The sequence below is a fragment of the Pseudochaenichthys georgianus genome, chromosome 7, assembly GCF_902827115.2.
Source record: "Pseudochaenichthys georgianus chromosome 7, fPseGeo1.2, whole genome shotgun sequence".
Lineage (NCBI taxonomy): Eukaryota > Metazoa > Chordata > Actinopteri > Perciformes > Channichthyidae > Pseudochaenichthys > Pseudochaenichthys georgianus.
In genome coordinates, this window is record NC_047509.1 from 40,059,639 (window position 1) to 40,076,995 (window position 17,357).

The window sequence follows — 17,357 nt, forward strand, 5'->3', positions numbered from 1 at the left end:
TTCGTATATGAAGGTGCTGTGATACTACTGAATTGACCTGGGCATAGGCGGGGACAATTTCAGGGTACAGCCTACTATTTAGGGAGGACACAGGTGCACAGCATTAGGGATTGGGAATCACCAGAGGGAAGCCACACAGTTTTTCAACCGTGCGTGTTTTCGCTTATTTTCTGTTTGTTTTGAGTTTATTTCTTTATCACAGTTAGTTGTTTAGTTATCAGTTAAACACCCGGTGACATCTTGTTTTGCTGTCATCATCCTGCAATCCAAATAAACCTTTTAAATGCACTCAAAGAGAAGACCTGATTTGCTGTCAACACCACGCGTCTGGAAAAGCTTCACACCATATCCCTCACTGGCAAATCTTTGTTGTTCGGTTGCCTTTACATTATTATTACTACTATTATTATCACAGTTCAAATCTGAGCATGAAAGGGCTCTAGACACAGACAGTTTGTCCCTTAACATGACTCTGGTACTGACTCTGACCTTTCTTCTTCATCTTCATCATTGATGATGGGTAAGGGTTCATCAGGCACATCTGCATCCTCATCTTCCTTGCTGGTAGGCTCAGGCTGCTTTACCCAGGAGAGCAGAGAGCTGCTTCCCCGGGCTGCTTGAGGAGCTCTTTGTTTTTCTTTTCTTATCCTGTCTCTTCTTGGCATTATTCTACAAGTGGTAAATGCAAATGAGCTAAATCAATGTACTGCTCTGCTGTGCATGATAATTAAGGGTTAATCTCCTAGAAACATTTAACAGCAGCATTAATGTAAACCTATAAGGTTACTACTACTTATATTGTACTTTTTGAGGCATTTTCACTTTACTTGAGTATTTCCCATTTGCAATACATTTACTTCTACTCCACTACATCTCAGATGCAAATATTCTACTTTTTACTCCACTACAATTATTTGAAAACTTTAGTTACTAGTTATTTTGTAGATTTAGATTAAGATTATTACAAAACATACATTTCATCACTTCAGCCCTATATACAGCCATTTGAAAATAGCAGATCTAGATCAAGATCTGAGTAATTCTACTTTTACTCAAGTACAAGGTCTGAGTACTTCTACTTTTACTCAAGTACAAGATCTGAGTACTTCTGCTTTTATTAAGTACAAGATCTGAGTACTTCTACTAAAGTACAAGATCTGAGTACTTCTACTTTTACTCTAGTAGGCTACAATCTCTATACTTATATGTCTCTGTTTATAGCCTATGAAAACAATTATTAGAAAACGAAGGCTAAAGCTAACGTTAGCAGATAGTGACAATGCTAGCTAGCTAGCTCAACGATTCCTTGAATGATATTGCAACTTTTCAGTTCACATCACGCTCTGCCACTCTGGAATTTGCATTTTGAATTTCCATGACTTTTCCAGGTTTTCAATGACCGTACGAACCCTGTATAGTTTAGTTTGGCATCTGATTTAGGGGATTAAACAATACACTCGACTCGTTGTATTTGTTACCTGGTGGTTATTTGGTCGTCCTGTCAGCTCTGCGCGCTGCGCGTTCACGTTGAGAGCAGGGAAGGGAGGGGCTACAGCCAGGGCACCGCACGTACGGGAGTGCCTGACCCCGCGGGGCACGTATGGGGATGTCTGACAAAATTACATTACAACGCGCATTTGGGGCATTGTTGTATATATTAGAAGCTTTTAATCCAGAATGGATAGATGTTACCATGAGCCACATACAGTACACTGTAAAAATAAATAAAAACCAACTGTAAAAAACGAACTTTCAAAAGGGCACATTGCTGTCCAGAGGGCAAAACGGGCAGGTGCTCAAGCACTACCTAGACTCTATGTGTGCACGTCCCTGCACACAACATGTGGTGTGAGATTGATTCTGATTCTCAGGACCTGTAAGGTCTGTAAGATAAGAGGAGAGGAGTACTGTGTGTAATATGCAAGTCCTCCAACTCATACGACCAAATAGGTCGATTGTTTAAGCACCTTAGAATAAAACACATCAGCCTGCGGTCGCTCTTAGCCTTTCTAATGATTCTGAAGGTAAACACAGCGAAGGCGGTGCGTGAAAGGCACGGCACGCTCGTCTTCTCAGAGGCTGAGTCAACCCTCCCGCTGCCTCCTGGTGCTGCAGAGATTTCATGAAGTGAAGGAGGTTTTCCTTCTACAAACAGCTGTGGGCAGCAGATACTGTGAGTGTCACAGACATGAATACATAGATCAAGGCAGACTGGTGCACACACTTTTCCTTTACCGTTCTGTTTTAATTTCACAATAAAGTTAATAGTTATATTATGTTTGATATTATTATGTTTTATTAACTACACCATTGTTTTTTTAAACCTGCGCCGCCTAGTGGTTAAAGCACGTTATTGAATGTTGTTGTTGAATACGTTTTTATTTGATGAAAACATTTAAATATTAAGAGTAGCCTACATACAAAATAGAAAATATCAAGAAGATACTGTAGTGATCTCTACAATAAAACAGTTTAGTGCAGGACGTCCAAAGATATTAACAGGAGGATGTGCAAAACAGACAAACTAATAAGGCTTTATTTAAACATTAAAGAATACTTTAAGTTAAGGTCTTCTTTTGAATAAGAAAAAAACGTTGGGCGTATCTAGAGATAAATATTAAGCCTGACAAAGTACTTAACGTCCAATATATTGCATAGTTTATTTTGGCACTTGACAATCACCTTCCCTGAATTTGACTCAGGTGTAACTAAAGTCTGATTTAAGAGTTGTTTATATTTCACATCATTAATCAGAATCTGCAAGTAACTAAAATACATGTAGTGGAGTAAAAATACCAGGTTAACCTCTGAATTGTAGTGGAGTAGAACAAAGTAGCATGCTGCTGTAACAAAAACATTTCCCAACTTGGGATCAATAAAGTATATCTTATCTTATCTGAAGATGATCGATGGCTACTGCCATATTTGCAAAAATGTGCCTCTGAACCTTGACAAGTGCATGTTTCAGGCTTATCAATGAACAACAGGAGGGGTAGACATAAGACCATCTGTTAAATAAAGCTCTTCTGACCTTAGGTGTCATGTGGGTATATTATTTCACCATTTATTAATTATATGTTTTACAATAACACCACTGTGTTTCGTATCCCCTAAACCTCCAGGGTGTACACGTTTAATACTGCCAACTTCTAATTGTGGGAAATACGAAAACGTCTTATAAAGAGACGTGCCATATATTGCGAAACACACAATAGCCAGCATGTGTAGTTCTGGGTGGGGGGGGAGCTGGAGCCGGGGGCTGGACCCGTCCAATTCCAGTTTTGGAAAGTCTGCCGTGGTTCCATTCCATTTCAAAGAGCTGTTGACGCTCGGCGTAACCTTGTCGCACTGCCACTCCAACATCCAATCACAGGGCTTGATGACTAATCACAGGGTTTGTATAGCAAGGCGGATGTGGTAGTCTCAAACGATAGCTGGGGATTCTGGGTAGTGTAGTGTCTTCGGAAACTGTAGTGTCTAAACTCCTAAAAAACTATTTGTTTCTCTGAATCGAAGGTTAAAAACACAAAAGCATTGTACACCATTTAAACCAATCAATATTGTGTAATTAACAAGGATAAACTGATGTTTTTTAGTGGATGAGTAATGCAGATATCACTGTGTAATCATTTGACAGTGAGGGGAATATATCCGGTTTTATTATGAAAACTTCGAGACCGGAAATACTGTTTTCACCCACGCTAACTTTACATGGAAGCTGCCGCATATACATGTTCTCCTGGCGAGACCTCAAATCATCTTCGTAATATCTATCAAACTATAGATCCTACACTTCTCGCTGGAAATCGAATCAAAAAGCATTTTAATGGTCAAACTGTTCTACAATTTAGGATTTTCCAGAGAGGGTTATTTGTGAATAAACGGGAGCATGTTGTTTCTTACACGACCACTAGAGGTGCTACACTTTAAAACGTGGCTATGGGTCGTAATCTAAGGTGCTTAAACAATCGACCTATTTGGTCGTTTTTTGTAGGAGGACAGGCTGGTAATATGATATATTCAGGGCTGCACATAACTGGTGCGCATAGGTACCTCCGCCAAAAAAAGAGCACCGGGTCATTTGAAAAAAGGCGCATACATTCGCGTACCAACATTGAGAGAGAGAGAGAGAGAGAGAGAGAGAGAGAGAGAGAGAGAGAGAGAGAGAGAGAGAGAGAGAGAGAGAGAGAGAGAGAGAGAGGTTGGTGCTCATCCTAATTTTCGGCCCTGATGTAACAATATTCATAATTAAGTAAATGTAACACCCTTTTCACCCCGGTTACACGTTTCATTTGCCCTGTACGATGGGCGCTGTAAGTGATGAAAATGGGGGATGTTGGCTTATCTGGCGCCCGCAGCTCACAGCCAAAGTGCGAGTGAGCGAGGGAGGGTGCACCGGTTCCGGCGCTGTTGTTATTGGAATCTGGTGCTAGCTGCTCTAACGGATATAAGAAAGAAGATGTTTCTACAATGATGTGGAGGGAGAGTCCTCTCCAGTCAGACTGAGAGGCTGATAACTACAGCTCAGTGAGGTAAGGACTCTGAGTATTTAGATAGTTCACTTTAGTCTAAGTTATCTCAGTGGGTCTCAAACGTTTTGATCACAATTTATGTAAACACATATTTTCAAGGCACTCCTTTATAATTATTCGGATAAACAGGTTTGAAATCATTCCAATGTATACTATAGGACAGTAAACCAAAAATATCCTTTAAAACTGGAAAGATAAAAAAAAAATGCATAAATAAATAAATGTTAAGGTAAAATAAGATATGAACAACAAAAATAAAATAAGTTACATTAATTTGTTATTGGCTATGGTAGGTTATTGGTTATGTTCACATACTTATTTGATTACATCCACTTGTCTAACATGACAACAGAGACTTTCGACCCAAAACCAGCAGCTAGTAGTAGGCCTACATCATCAGCCACCATGTCTGACAGAGAGGAAGACAGTGAGGAGAACAGTCAGGAGGGTAGTGATGACAGCTTGTAGGATTACTGGTCGTGCTAATGTTGTCTGCGTGTGTGTTCTGTGTTCACCTCTGCATTTGTGTTCAGCGTGTGTGTCTGGCAAATAAAGTCAAGACCCCCTCAAAAGTTACGGTTTATTTCATTTTAAGGATGAGCACCAAGCAACATCTCCAGGTGCTCCTTTGAGAACCAGGGAAAATGTGCACCCCTGGAAAGTATGGTGATTACATGTAACAGGATAACGTAATCAGGATACAAAAAAGGTAACTGTATTCCCTTACAGTTACATAACAAATACATCATCAGATTAATGTTACATTTAAAAAAATCGGTCTGCTACTTAACCCCCAGTTTCCACTGGGTCCGTCTGCGCCGCGGTTTTGGTCCGACCTCCTCTCGCGCCATAACCCACCGGACGCGTCCCAGAAGCGTAGCGTCGTGCGTGCAGGCTCGCATTTTTGTTATTGATTCTGGCATCCTGGACATTTGTACTTCTACAAGAAAGTAAGTAGGCTACATAGTTAAATGTTTTATTTTTGTGTCTGTTTAAATTGTGTTTATTGAATGGCTCTGTACTGTACCTACAAGTATTAATTAACTTCAAAACATTAATATGTAGTTGTTACCTTCCACTCCACAAACTGCAGCGGCTAAAAACCAGGCCTTGTCCTTTCTGATGTTGTCCTTGCAGTAAGCATTGGTTACATCATATAAAATAGTGTGTTTTTCCACTTCCATGATGAAAACCTCGTCGTCCATTGTGCGTATCGTAGTGGAGGTGTTGTGATGAAGGAGGGGAGTCTGCTAAATTAGTATATGTGGGGGATGGGCCTGGCCCGGATGCTCGCCTTTCCACTTCCTGCGAGGGGGGGCTGCCTGCCCGACCTTACGTTACGGCTGCACCGCGGCAAAAATAGGATTCATCCTAATTTTAGAGAAGCGCTGCGCCGAGCCGCTTCTGGGACGCGTCTGAGCCGTAACGCGGCGCGTGTGGTGGAATAGCACCCATTGAATAGAGTGGCCGCGACCCTTACGACCGCCGCGGCCGCGACCCTTACGACCGCCGCGACCCTACGACCGCCGCGGCACAGCCGTAACGCGGCGCAGCGGGGCGCAGACGGACCCGGTGGAAACTGGGGTGAATCTATATGCCTACTGCCTGAATCTGCAGTATGTGCTCATGTGTTTCAGTGTTGGTGAATAGACTACTGCCGGAATATGCTTCATGAAATGCAGGTTTTCCTATTAATAAGATAATTTCTGATTCTAAATATCTTGGTTTCTTCTTTTCTAAGGTCACATTGTCCTGTTGTCTTATATATGATTACAAAAACCTAAAACGATCATTTTCTTCTCTTGTATTTATTTGCATTGCATTTGAAATTGAGGTAACTGAAAGTAACAGGTTACATTACTTGTATATTGTGATACTTAGGTTACTGAATACATTAGTTTTCTGTGTAACTACGTATTGTAATAGATTCCTTTTGTACCCCTGCTGCTGAAGGGTGGAGGCTCCTCCTGGGGGGTGGTGGAGCCTCCATACATTTTTTTTTAAAACAAGAGAAATAATATTATCCAATACAATGTACCTCTTTAATAAATAAATAAAGATACATGTTAAATCCAAATGAATATGATTCAAGCTGCTTAAAAAACTCCAAAACATATCTTCAATATTCATTTTTATAAACATAGTCAGTAACTCTGAAAACATGGAGAGCGACCGCTGTATATGTAAGGTTAAAGTGACAGCATCACAGTGACACCGAATGTATCATGTCCATAGTAGAGGCATATCATAATTAAAGGGGCCATATTCTGCTCATTATCAGGTTCATATCAGTATGTAGTGTCTCTACTTTAAAGAGTCCTCTCCTGCTGATGTTCAGGTGTATATCAGTATGTAGTGTCTCTACTTTAAAGAGTCCTCTCCTGCTGATGTTCAGGTGTATATCAGTATGTAGTGTCTCTACTTTAAAGAGTCCTCTCCTGCTGATGTTCAGGTGTATATCAGTATGTAGTGTCTCTACTTTAAAGAGTCCTCTCCTGCTGATGTTCAGGTGTATATCAGTGTCTCGACTTTAAAGAGTCCTCTCCTGCTGATGTTCAGGTGTATATCAGTATGTAGTGTCTCTACTTTAAAGAGTCCTCTCCTGCTGATGTTCAGGTGTATATCAGTATGTAGTGTCTCTACTTTAAAGAGTCCTCTCCTGCTGATGTTCAGGTGTATATCAGTATGTAGTGTCTCTACTTTAAAGAGTCCTCTCCTGCTGATGTTGAGGTGTATATCATTATGTAGTGTCTCTACTTTAAAGAGTCCACTCCTGCTGATGTTCAGGTGTATATCAGTATGTAGTGTCTCTACTTTAAAGAGTCCTCTCCTGCTGATGTTCAGGTGTATAGCAGTATGTAGTGTCTCTACTTTAAAGAGTCCTCTCCTGCTGATGTTCAGGTGTATATCAGTATGTAGTGTCTCTACTTTAAAGAGTCCTCTCCTGCTGATGTTCAGGTGTATATCAGTATGTAGTGTCTCTACTTTAAAGAGTCCTCTCCTGCTGATGTTCAGGTGTATATCAGTATGTAGTGTCTCTACTTTAAAGAGTCCTCTCCTGCTGATATTCAGGTGTATAGCAGTATGTAGTGTCTCTACTTTAAAGAGTCCTCTCCTGCTGATGTGCAGGTGTATATCAGTATGTAGTGTCTCTACTTTTAAAGAGTGCTCTCCTGCTGATGTTCAGGTGTATATCAGTATGTAGTGTCTCTACTTTAAAGAGTCCTCTCCTGCTGATGTTCAGGTGTATATCAGTATGTAGTGTCTCTACTTTAAAGAGTCCTCTCCTGCTGATGTTCAGGTGTATATCAGTATGTAGTGTCTCTACTTTAAAGAGTCCTCTCCTGCTGATGTTCAGGTGTATATCAGTATCTAGTGTCTCTACTTTAAAGAGTCCTCTCCTGCTGATGTTCAGGTGTATATCAGTATGTAGTGTCTCTACTTTAAAGAGTCCTCTCCTGCTGATGTTCAGGTGTATATCAGTATGTAGTGCCTCTACTGTGACATGTCTCCATGCTTTAATGTTCAGAAAGCTCTTTATTTTTCTCATACTGCCTGTGCTGCAGCACCTCTTTTCACCCTCTGTCTGAAACCAGAGCCCAGATTGGTTAGCTTGACGGCTCTGTAGTGATTGGTCAACAGCTTATGGCGCGTTTCCACTGCAGGCCTCGCTTGGCCTCGCTCGGTTTGGTTAGGCCTTATTAGGCCCGCCTCACTTTAATGCTGCGCTTCCATTACAGTTTAGGAACTGGGGCAGTTACTATAGTAACGCAGTGTAGGCGGAGCCGTGACGTCATCTTCAATGAGAGCCCCAGAAAAACAACACAGCCGTTAGCTGTTAGCACTCAGATCTCACAGCTCCTCATATCTGTTCAGAAACTAGACAGAAGTTAAACAAGTACAAACCACAGACTGCCTGTGTCATGGCGAATACAGTCGCTGGTTTATTTATGTCTGTATAGGCCGTTGTTGTGAGTGTGGACGGTCGGAGCATATACAACGTTAGCTTAGCCAAGCTACATTTAGAAAACACGCATTTTAAAAAGAGTTCTTCGCCTGCCGTCTGTCTGCAGACTCGTCAAAGCATTAATTCATGGTTTTTACTAACCGGTATCAGTATGTTGTTACGTCGGCATCATTTAGAAATGTGTATTACAATTTAATCACGGTTGTAGCCCCCTTGCCAGCGATTCTCTCTCTAGTTTAGCATACTCAGCCCGACTCAGCCTGGTTGTTCTTTGCCCTAGAACCACAATTTAGTCGGGCCAGAAAAAAGGTGAAAAAGTAGCCAAAACTAGGCCAAGTGGAAACGCAACCAAAAACGGGCCCCGCACGGCTCGGCACGCTTAAAGCGAGCTACCCGCTGCAGTGGAAACGCGCCATTAGAGATGTCCCGCCCCTTAGCCTATCACGTACAATGTGTTGGAGCGCAAGCCAATAGAAGCACAAATGTTACATAGTGATGTCATTATGTTCAGGACGTAAGCTTTTATATTTAAAGTGCTAACCTTTATCAAACCTCTGATGATGGATTGAATGTTGACGGTGTAGTAGCAGTACAGTGAGTTTCCACTCTGGTCATACAGAAAGGATGAGACCCTCCTGAACACAGCGGCCTTTATTACTTGATGTTTGAGATAGAACACATAATCATCCATCCTAAGTCTTTAAAGAGTTTCCAGTTTTTCAGTTTGAACAAGACTTTTTCTTTCAGAGACCTGCAGCTGGACGGGTGGCGGAGCAGCGGTGGTGTGACCTCAGTGGAGAGGTGCCCCCCCTCCATAGACCGTTCCCCCCATCCCCTCTCAGGCAGCAGCAGCCCTCAGTGCTGTCCTCTCACTGCAGGCCCAGTGAACCCCCCACCCAAACAACAAGGCCCCCCCTCCACAGCTGGAAGGAGCCACCATCACCCACCACACCCTCAGGTGATGGGGGAGACAGGTGGAGGAAAGAAGGAGAGACTGGAGCGCTCAACAGAGAGCAGGGGGGGGCCAGGAGGAAGGGTTCTCTGCAGAGGGTGGAGGAGCATAAAGAGGAGGGGGTGCAGAGGACTGTTGGAGCTGCAGCAGGAGGGGGGCTGCACAGCTGTCCCATGTGCCTGCTGGAGTTCACTGTGGGGTGAGTGATGCTACACAGTTATCGCTTGTTGCTCCTTAACCAGTAACATCAGGATTCCTTCTCCTCCATCAATCCAATCCAATCCACTTTATTTATATAGCACAGTTTAAAAACAGAGGGTTTGCCAAAGTGCTTTACAATGAACATAACATTATAATAAAATATAATATTACACGAATAGATAAAAAGCACACATAAGAAAAGATAAAAAAAGCACACATAAGAATAAATACAAGGCACATAAAGGCTAAGGACAGACAGTGAAAGCATACAAATAGGTATGACACAGCTCAGACTGACTGGTAAGCGAGGGAAAAGAGGTGGGTTTTTAGGCGGGACTTAAAAGCTTCAAGAGTGGGCGACAATTTAACATGAGGGGGCAGGTCGTTCCAGAGCCTGGGGGCTACCGATGAGAACGCTCGGTCTCCCCTGGTCTTTTTCTTTGTTTTTGGGACTACAAGCAGCAGCTGATCAGCCGACCTCAAAGCCCTTGAGGGGGTGTACACCTGTAAGAGGTCGGAGATGTACTCTGGGGCCAGCCTATTAAGAGATTTAAAAACAAACAATAAAATCTTAAAATGGACTCTAAAATGGACAGGAAGCCAGTGGAGCGAAGCCAGAACTGGTGTGATGTGGTCAAACGTGCGGGTTCCTGTGAACAGCCGCGCCGCAGCGTTTTGTACAAGCTGCAGGCGGGCCAGCGAAGTCTTATTTAGGCCGGCATAAAGTGCATTACAATAATCTAAACAAGTTGAAACAAAGGCATGAATTACACGCTCAAAGTTTAAAAAGGATAAAACCGGTTTGATTTTGGAGCCTCAAGTGATACAAACTGGATTTAACCACAGAGTTGATCTGTTTATCTAATTTAAAAGCACTGTCGATTTTGACACCCAGATTAGTGACCATGGGTTTTGCATACTGCTGCAGGGAACCCAGGTCAGTGGAAGGGACATCACCATTTGGTCCAAACACAATTACCTCCGTTTTGCTCTCATTTATATTTAAAAAGTTTAGCGTCATCCAGGCCTTTATGTCATTAAGACAGTCAACCAGGGGCATCAGAGAGCTAGTGTTTTTTCTTAGGGGTAGATATAATTGGGAGTCGTCCGCATAAAGGTCGTAGGAGACGCCATATTTTCTAAAAATCAGTCCAAGGGGGAGAAGGTATGAGGAAAATAAAATAGGCCCCAAAATAGAACCTTGGGGAACTCCACAGGATAAGGGGGCAGAAGAGGATGTAAAGTCACCAAGCGTAACAGAGAAAGACCTCTTGGACAAATAGGACCTGAACCACTCTAAGGCAGCGCCCCTGATACCCACACAGTGCTCTAGACGAGAGATAAGGATGGAGTGGTCAATCGTATCAAAAGCAGCTGTGAGGTCTAAGAGCATAAGGATGGCAGAGTCACCAGAGTCTGTAGTGACCAGGAGGTTATTGAACACTCTTAGAAGGGCAGACTCACCTCCGTCTCTCTATTTCTCTCCTTATTTCCCCCCCCAGCTCAGTGTTCAGCTGTATTACACTAAGGTCAACATTTCAGTAGGTCCAATATTTTGGTTTTAAAATAAATACAGCCATCAGCCTCAGCTGTGCTTTGCTAATCAGCTAATGTTAGCGTGCTAACATGCTAACGGAAGGTGGTCATACCTACATGCTCACATCGTCACTGAGAGCATGTTACCTTGACATTTGAACAGTGGCGAACTGTGTCTATCACAACTGGACCTTCTGTCGACACACACACCCCCTGCCGCCGCCCCCTCCGCGGCATTATAATGTCCGTCTTTTCACTGAATTGTCGTTTTGAAAAGGGTACTCACAACAATTCCGCAACAACTTCATCTTCACCTGTTGCACTTGTCATTTCAACGTTAAAAACAATAAAACGGCATGAATTGCTTCGTCGCATTCATCTAGATCCTTTGTCTCGAGCCAATTAACTAGCGGGCCTTCTAGAGCAGTGATTCTCAAATGGGGGCACACGGACCCCTAGGGGTACGTTGGGGTACTGCAGGGGGTACGTGAGATTTAAAAAAAAAAAAAACTAAAAAAAAGTTAATCAAAAAATACCATGCATGATTACAAAAATAATCTTAGTACAATAAGTAGATAGAAAACACAATTTTATATAAAATATTCCTAGAACCACCAAGGGGGTCCTCATATAAACATGTCAAATGTGTGTATTGTATTTTATAGTTTTGCATAATATATCATTTTGTTAATTGATTTGTTAAACATATATTACTTCAGTTGAAAAACTCCTTGAACATTTTTTTTTTCGTTATGTTGTTTTTTTTCATGCATAAAATAAAAATATCCTTAGTTTGTTGTAATGCATGCATGAAGGAGTTAATAAATCACACACTGAGGGAACATCACTATATTGGAATTATTTGTATAGGCTTTTCTAGAAGCACTGTTCTAGAATACCCTGGAACCGAGGGGAACTCTGAAAGAATACGCCCATTGGCTACAAATCAATATATGATTGGTTGATCAAACTTGTAGTCCAAACGTACGCTCTCATTCAGTGCCACGGCCAGGGCATTCTATCAAGGATGTAGAATACCTTGGTTGAAGGATATTCTACCCAGAGACCCAGAACAAGATCTGATTGGTTGCTTTCTTTTCTAACACAAAACCACTGAAATGCGTAGTGCATGGTCCGAGAAGGACAAACAAATCAACGTAACACTGTGATATTACAGATCAACAACACAGATACCATTCTCATTTAATATACATTTTATTTATATAATTAAATCGATGTTTCGTTTGTTTTATCTGAGTGTTCCAGGGTATTCTCTGAATACCTTGAAGGCCCTGACGGTTCACCACTGCATTTGAAACACATTTATTCAATTAGATTAAACTCTATATTTGTTTAGTTACAAATACATGAGAGGTGTTGCATGACAAACCAGTCAAATACATCTAAGTGTTTTATTCTTTATTATAAGTTGTGGCAAAGGTGCTGTCAGTCCCTGGGATTGCAATGCCAATACATAATGTATAATATGCACTGCAAAGGGTATTTGATTGTATGGTCTGTCCATCATCTCCCACACTTCCTTAATGCGTTTAGGTTTCCAGATGAAATATGAGCGTTAACACGGACCGCTTCAATATATATGTGTTTGTGGTAAGCCATTCAAAACCCTTTCCATGTATGTATAGAGTTATGATGGTACCACATTCAAAGCTTTTGAATAGTATAACTGCAGCTTTAAATGTGTGTGTGTCACAGCCTCACCTGCACACTCACACAGTCAGGACAGCGGGTTCACGCGGGATGCGATCACTTGGAGTCTTTAGTTTGTTTTTAGCCGATGGTAAAGTGAGCACCAACAGATCTGCTTCTGCCTCTCTCAGCTCCACACAGATGGAGCGTGACGGCCACCTGGCCCGCTGTCTGTCTGAGGTCAACGTGGACATGGTGAGAGGACAGGAAACACACACACACACACACACACTGGAAGAAGTTTCACAACTGAAGACACTCTGACACCAGGGCGCTTTGACTGCTCTGCTCACAAACAACGAAATGAAACTAGGCACAACGCTGCTAAAGAAAAGGGCTATCCTTTGCAGACTTCTGTTGAAATGAAATGAATGTTATAGATGTGTGTCTCTTGTAATGTTTAACAGATGAATTAAAGAAATGTGTGTTAACGGAGAGCTTCAGAGACGCAGCCCGGCTTGTACTCCCGCTGGGAATATTCATGCTAAGCCAACCACTTCATGAATTTTTGATTTGATCTTCTCAAGCACAGAAACATTTTTTAAAACTGCTTAAAGGTATAATATTGAACATCTCTGTATTAAAATGTCTATAAACGACTGGACCTATATTTGATTTTTCATTTCTGTATGTACTTACGTTTAGCTTGGTTTCTTGTAGTTGCATCGTATCCCTTAAAACAGATGCCAGAAGCTGTCCTCATTGACTTTCTGTCCAGTTTGAAGCAACGTATGACAAAGCACTTTAAAGATCCCTGTGGTTGTTACTCTACTAACTTTAACTGCATGTCTGGACTTGAAGTCATCAGAGAAACATGCTGAGCTAACGTTAGCTCAAGTGTTCAATGTTGTTTTCTCCGTCTCAAATAACCACAGCACATGGTGTGAGGTGGTGAGTGCTGGTTACTTGCATTGTTCACAAGTGCTGGTGTGTGTGTGTGTCTTTTGATTGATTACACATAGGCTAAGACATTTATCGTCGCACAATTAGATAAGAATAGATATACTGGACACACACACACACACACAAAACTAGCATCTGCAAGAATGTTTCTGCCGTCGTGTGCAAAAAAAAGGGACTCTTCACGGAAAACCAGTATCATTTTTAATAATTACACATATGTACAAAGATGAAGCAAATTAAGATTTCGGCAAGGTTTCCCACCAAGAACCATGGAGCGCCTTCATTTATGTTCAGATAAAGAGTGTCTTATTTGATTTGGGGTGGCGTGCACTCCTCTGGAAGGAGGTGTCAAGGACTCCCAGTTCATCCATTGGTCCCTCAGGGAAAAACAAAACAAACAATGCCACTAACGTTTGTGCAAATAGACCAAAACATGGCATTAATAAGACGCAGCGAATGAGATGGAGTTCGGGGGTTGACGGAGGAATCTTCCTCGAATGTAAAGGGATTTTTTTCTTTTTGAAGTGTGTGTGTGTTGGTTGGTTGTCGCGGACTAATCTGTGACGGTTTCATGATCTCTCCTCTCTATCTGTCTCTCCGCTGCCCGTAAAGGCCCGACAGCTAATTGAGACCATTTGACTCAGGATCAGCTAATTCATCCTATTATGTGCTTATCAAATTAGCACGGGTCAGATTTCACCAGCTTAAGCTCAGCCAATCGAGAGCTGCGCTGCTCAGACGTGGAGATGAACACAAAGCTCACTTCAGAGGCGGTGACTCCTCTCTGTCGGGGCTTTAATCCCAGTTTGTCGTTGATATTCACAGATGTGGCCTCGACCTTTGCACACGTCTCCAAAATGTGCTCAGTAATATGTTGCCTGCCCTGCCGTGCATAAAGGAGGCAGGATATGAAGTGAAACCTGCCTGAAACAACACTATTCAAAGACATCATGGCTTGTGCATAGCTGTGGAGATGTACACTTTGATCTGATGCATTCCAACAGGAAGGAATGGCCCAACGGCACCATGGGTAAGGCTGGCTTTACACGGGGACCACACACTCCTGCAGAGCACTTCTTCCTCACTGAAAACATTAAAAACAAAGCATGTCCACATTTGAAGCTCACGCCAACTCGAGAATACAACCAATACAGTACATCTTGTCAATACTTTGTGTGATAGCAACAATCTGTCTTTTTCATTTAACCCAACTGCTCAGTGCATCAGTGTTCATTAAAGCTCTACATTAAAATATAGTCAAAAGTAAACAAAAAATGAAATCATAATTTCGATTAAAACACAAATCATAAAAAAACAAGACTAAGAATCTGAGGTGAGGTGGGGGGGGGGGTTTGTTGCGTACACAGAAGTGTTCACGTTTCTTGGCGTCTTATTTGGCAGTATTGTTAATATTAAATACAGTTATTTCCTGGCTGTTTAAGTACATATGGTTAAGTCTGAAGAGGCTCTGCCATTCCATTGTTCCAATGTTTTTATTAAGAAACCCTATAAGGGTCTTAAACATGTCCCCTTGGACTGAACGCCCATTGGTCCCCAAACAAACAACCATCGATCACACGTACTAACATGCAGAACGACGTGAAGGCAAGTCCCGACCTTCTCTACCCATGATTGGCTTGTTGTGATATTTTGACCCTCGGCCTAACCAATCGTACTCCTCGTGCCTGAACCTCACCAATGAAGGCGACAGCTACTGGCCAATCAGGTCAGAGGAGGGCGCCTGGTGCCTACACAGGCTCCAAAGCAAAGCTGTTCTTCTGCATTGAGATGATATCATCATGTCCTTCTCTTTGTTGCAGGGACACTTTGAAGCAGTGGTTATCTGCTCGGGGATAACGGACTGTTTGGGTTTCACGAATAATGTCCAGCCAACCTTGGGCTGAGCCGCACTCTCTCTCCTGTTATTCCACATCCTATCAATTCTACACTTTAGTATTTAGTGGAATGGGTCACATTTCACATGATGTCATGACATGTCTATGAGATGACCTGGGTTGTTGCTCACAGATATCATAATAACTATCATTTATAATGAAGTTTGTGTCCTTCAGTGTTACATTTAAAATGGCACCCACTCTGTTGGAGCTCTACAGTCCTTAGTTTCTCTTAGAAATAAAACCATGTCAAATAACAATACATTTCAATATAATGTATCATTTCACAGGATGTGTGACTGAAAGAGTGGAGTCCTTCCATTGAACTCTTCAAACCAAAGGAACAATGTAATAAGCAGCGCTGCCCCGCGTGAAGCCAGCCTCAGAGCGGGGACGGACACACAATGAGCCCAACATGGAAACGGAGACACTTTGCCACATAACAGGAGAACCCACCGGGCTCAGAGAGTCCCGCTGGGCATCTGGTGAGGAAGAGGAAGAGTCTGAGCCGGGCCCAGCCTCTCTGTGGAGGCTCTGTCTCTGAAGAGGAACCACATCAGAGAGCTGCTGGACTGAGAGTGGCTGCGGCCTGTACACACCTGTACATTGGACTGTAAAGGTGTCCCCCCCCCCCCATCTGGGACATTTCTTCACGTCTCTCACTGACCCTCGTTGTAGTCTGCTGTTAGCTTAGATGCTACTCTTATACATCCGTCCCAGAACCACTTCTACACAGATTTGATGCATTGCTTAATTCAAAAGAAGAAGATTCAGTGTTGTGCAGGCTACCTTTCATCCACTAAATTGATTCACCCATAATGTGAATGGTCTGGACTAACCATGCTAGTTGCCATGGTTCCAGTTGACCTTCTGAAGCCATGATGTGTGAGCATCTTCAATAAGAGATAAGTGCAATCAGAGCCATGGTAATTAACACGATCGTTGAGGCACTTCTTAAATAAAAAGTTGTCTCCCAGTACGTGCCCCCCCCCCCCCCCCTTCCCGTGTTTGTGAAAATCCTAAAGGATAACAAAATAAATGTTTGTGGTTACGATGAAAATGTGCCACTTGCATCAATAAAAAGGCATCGTCAATCCTGGAGTCACTACCTACATTATATTACACAATAATAACTTATTATTTTCCTTTGTCATTGTACATTCTTGTCGTGTGAGGCGTCGCCCCCCCCCCCCACAAGATAGAAAAAAGAAAAAAAAAGGTGCAAGTACAATTTCAAGTTCTTCCTCAGAACTGTCATATTGATCCAGGGATGTGAGGCGGGCGGAGATGTGTTCATGGCGGCAGGCACAGCATGAGACGGCTCTCTGTCAACACCACGGTGGACATTCAGAGAGGACAGGAACCAAGCCGGAGGACAAAAGACGAGATAAGAAAAGGGACAACAAAACGTCAGGGAATGTTCTTGAAGTCCAGTGTCTTTGTTTTCCTCCTAAAGAAAATAAGAGTTTCCAACAAACAATCGGAACGGTCCAGGAAGGGAACTGTCTCCAGTCGCTGAGCCTCGTTAACAAGGTCCAGAGGGAGAGTCCTACCTGGTGTCCTTCCTCCCCCTCCTCCTCCTCCTCCTCCTGCTCGCCTCTCAGAGTTGGCTTGTGACTGGCTTTGGCTGAGACGGCAGCTTGGACAGCCCGGAGGTGGCG

General features: G+C 42.6%; 1 protein-coding gene across 1 annotated transcript; it reads left to right on the forward strand.

Moving 5' to 3' along the window:
• The first annotated feature begins 466 nt into the window (after positions 1-466).
• Positions 467-15,705, forward strand: LOC139434068 (Fanconi anemia core complex-associated protein 20-like). Its single transcript, XM_071203589.1, has 4 exons — positions 467-475; positions 9,247-9,650; positions 13,030-13,093; positions 15,622-15,705. Exons 1-4 carry the CDS (start codon positions 467-469, stop codon positions 15,703-15,705), a joined length of 561 nt encoding a protein of 186 aa, XP_071059690.1.
• The last annotated feature ends 1,652 nt before the right edge of the window (positions 15,706-17,357 follow it).

What these genes read in the sequence shown, in the direction of transcription:
- LOC139434068 (XM_071203589.1), top strand. An exon ending in CTGCTGGAGTTCACTGTGGG is followed by an intron (nt 9,651 to 13,029) that starts GTGAGTGATGCT and finishes TGCCTCTCTCAG; the next exon opens with CTCCACACAGATGGAGCGTG. An exon ending in CTGAGGTCAACGTGGACATG is followed by an intron (nt 13,094 to 15,621) that starts GTGAGAGGACAG and finishes TCTTTGTTGCAG; the next exon opens with GGACACTTTGAAGCAGTGGT.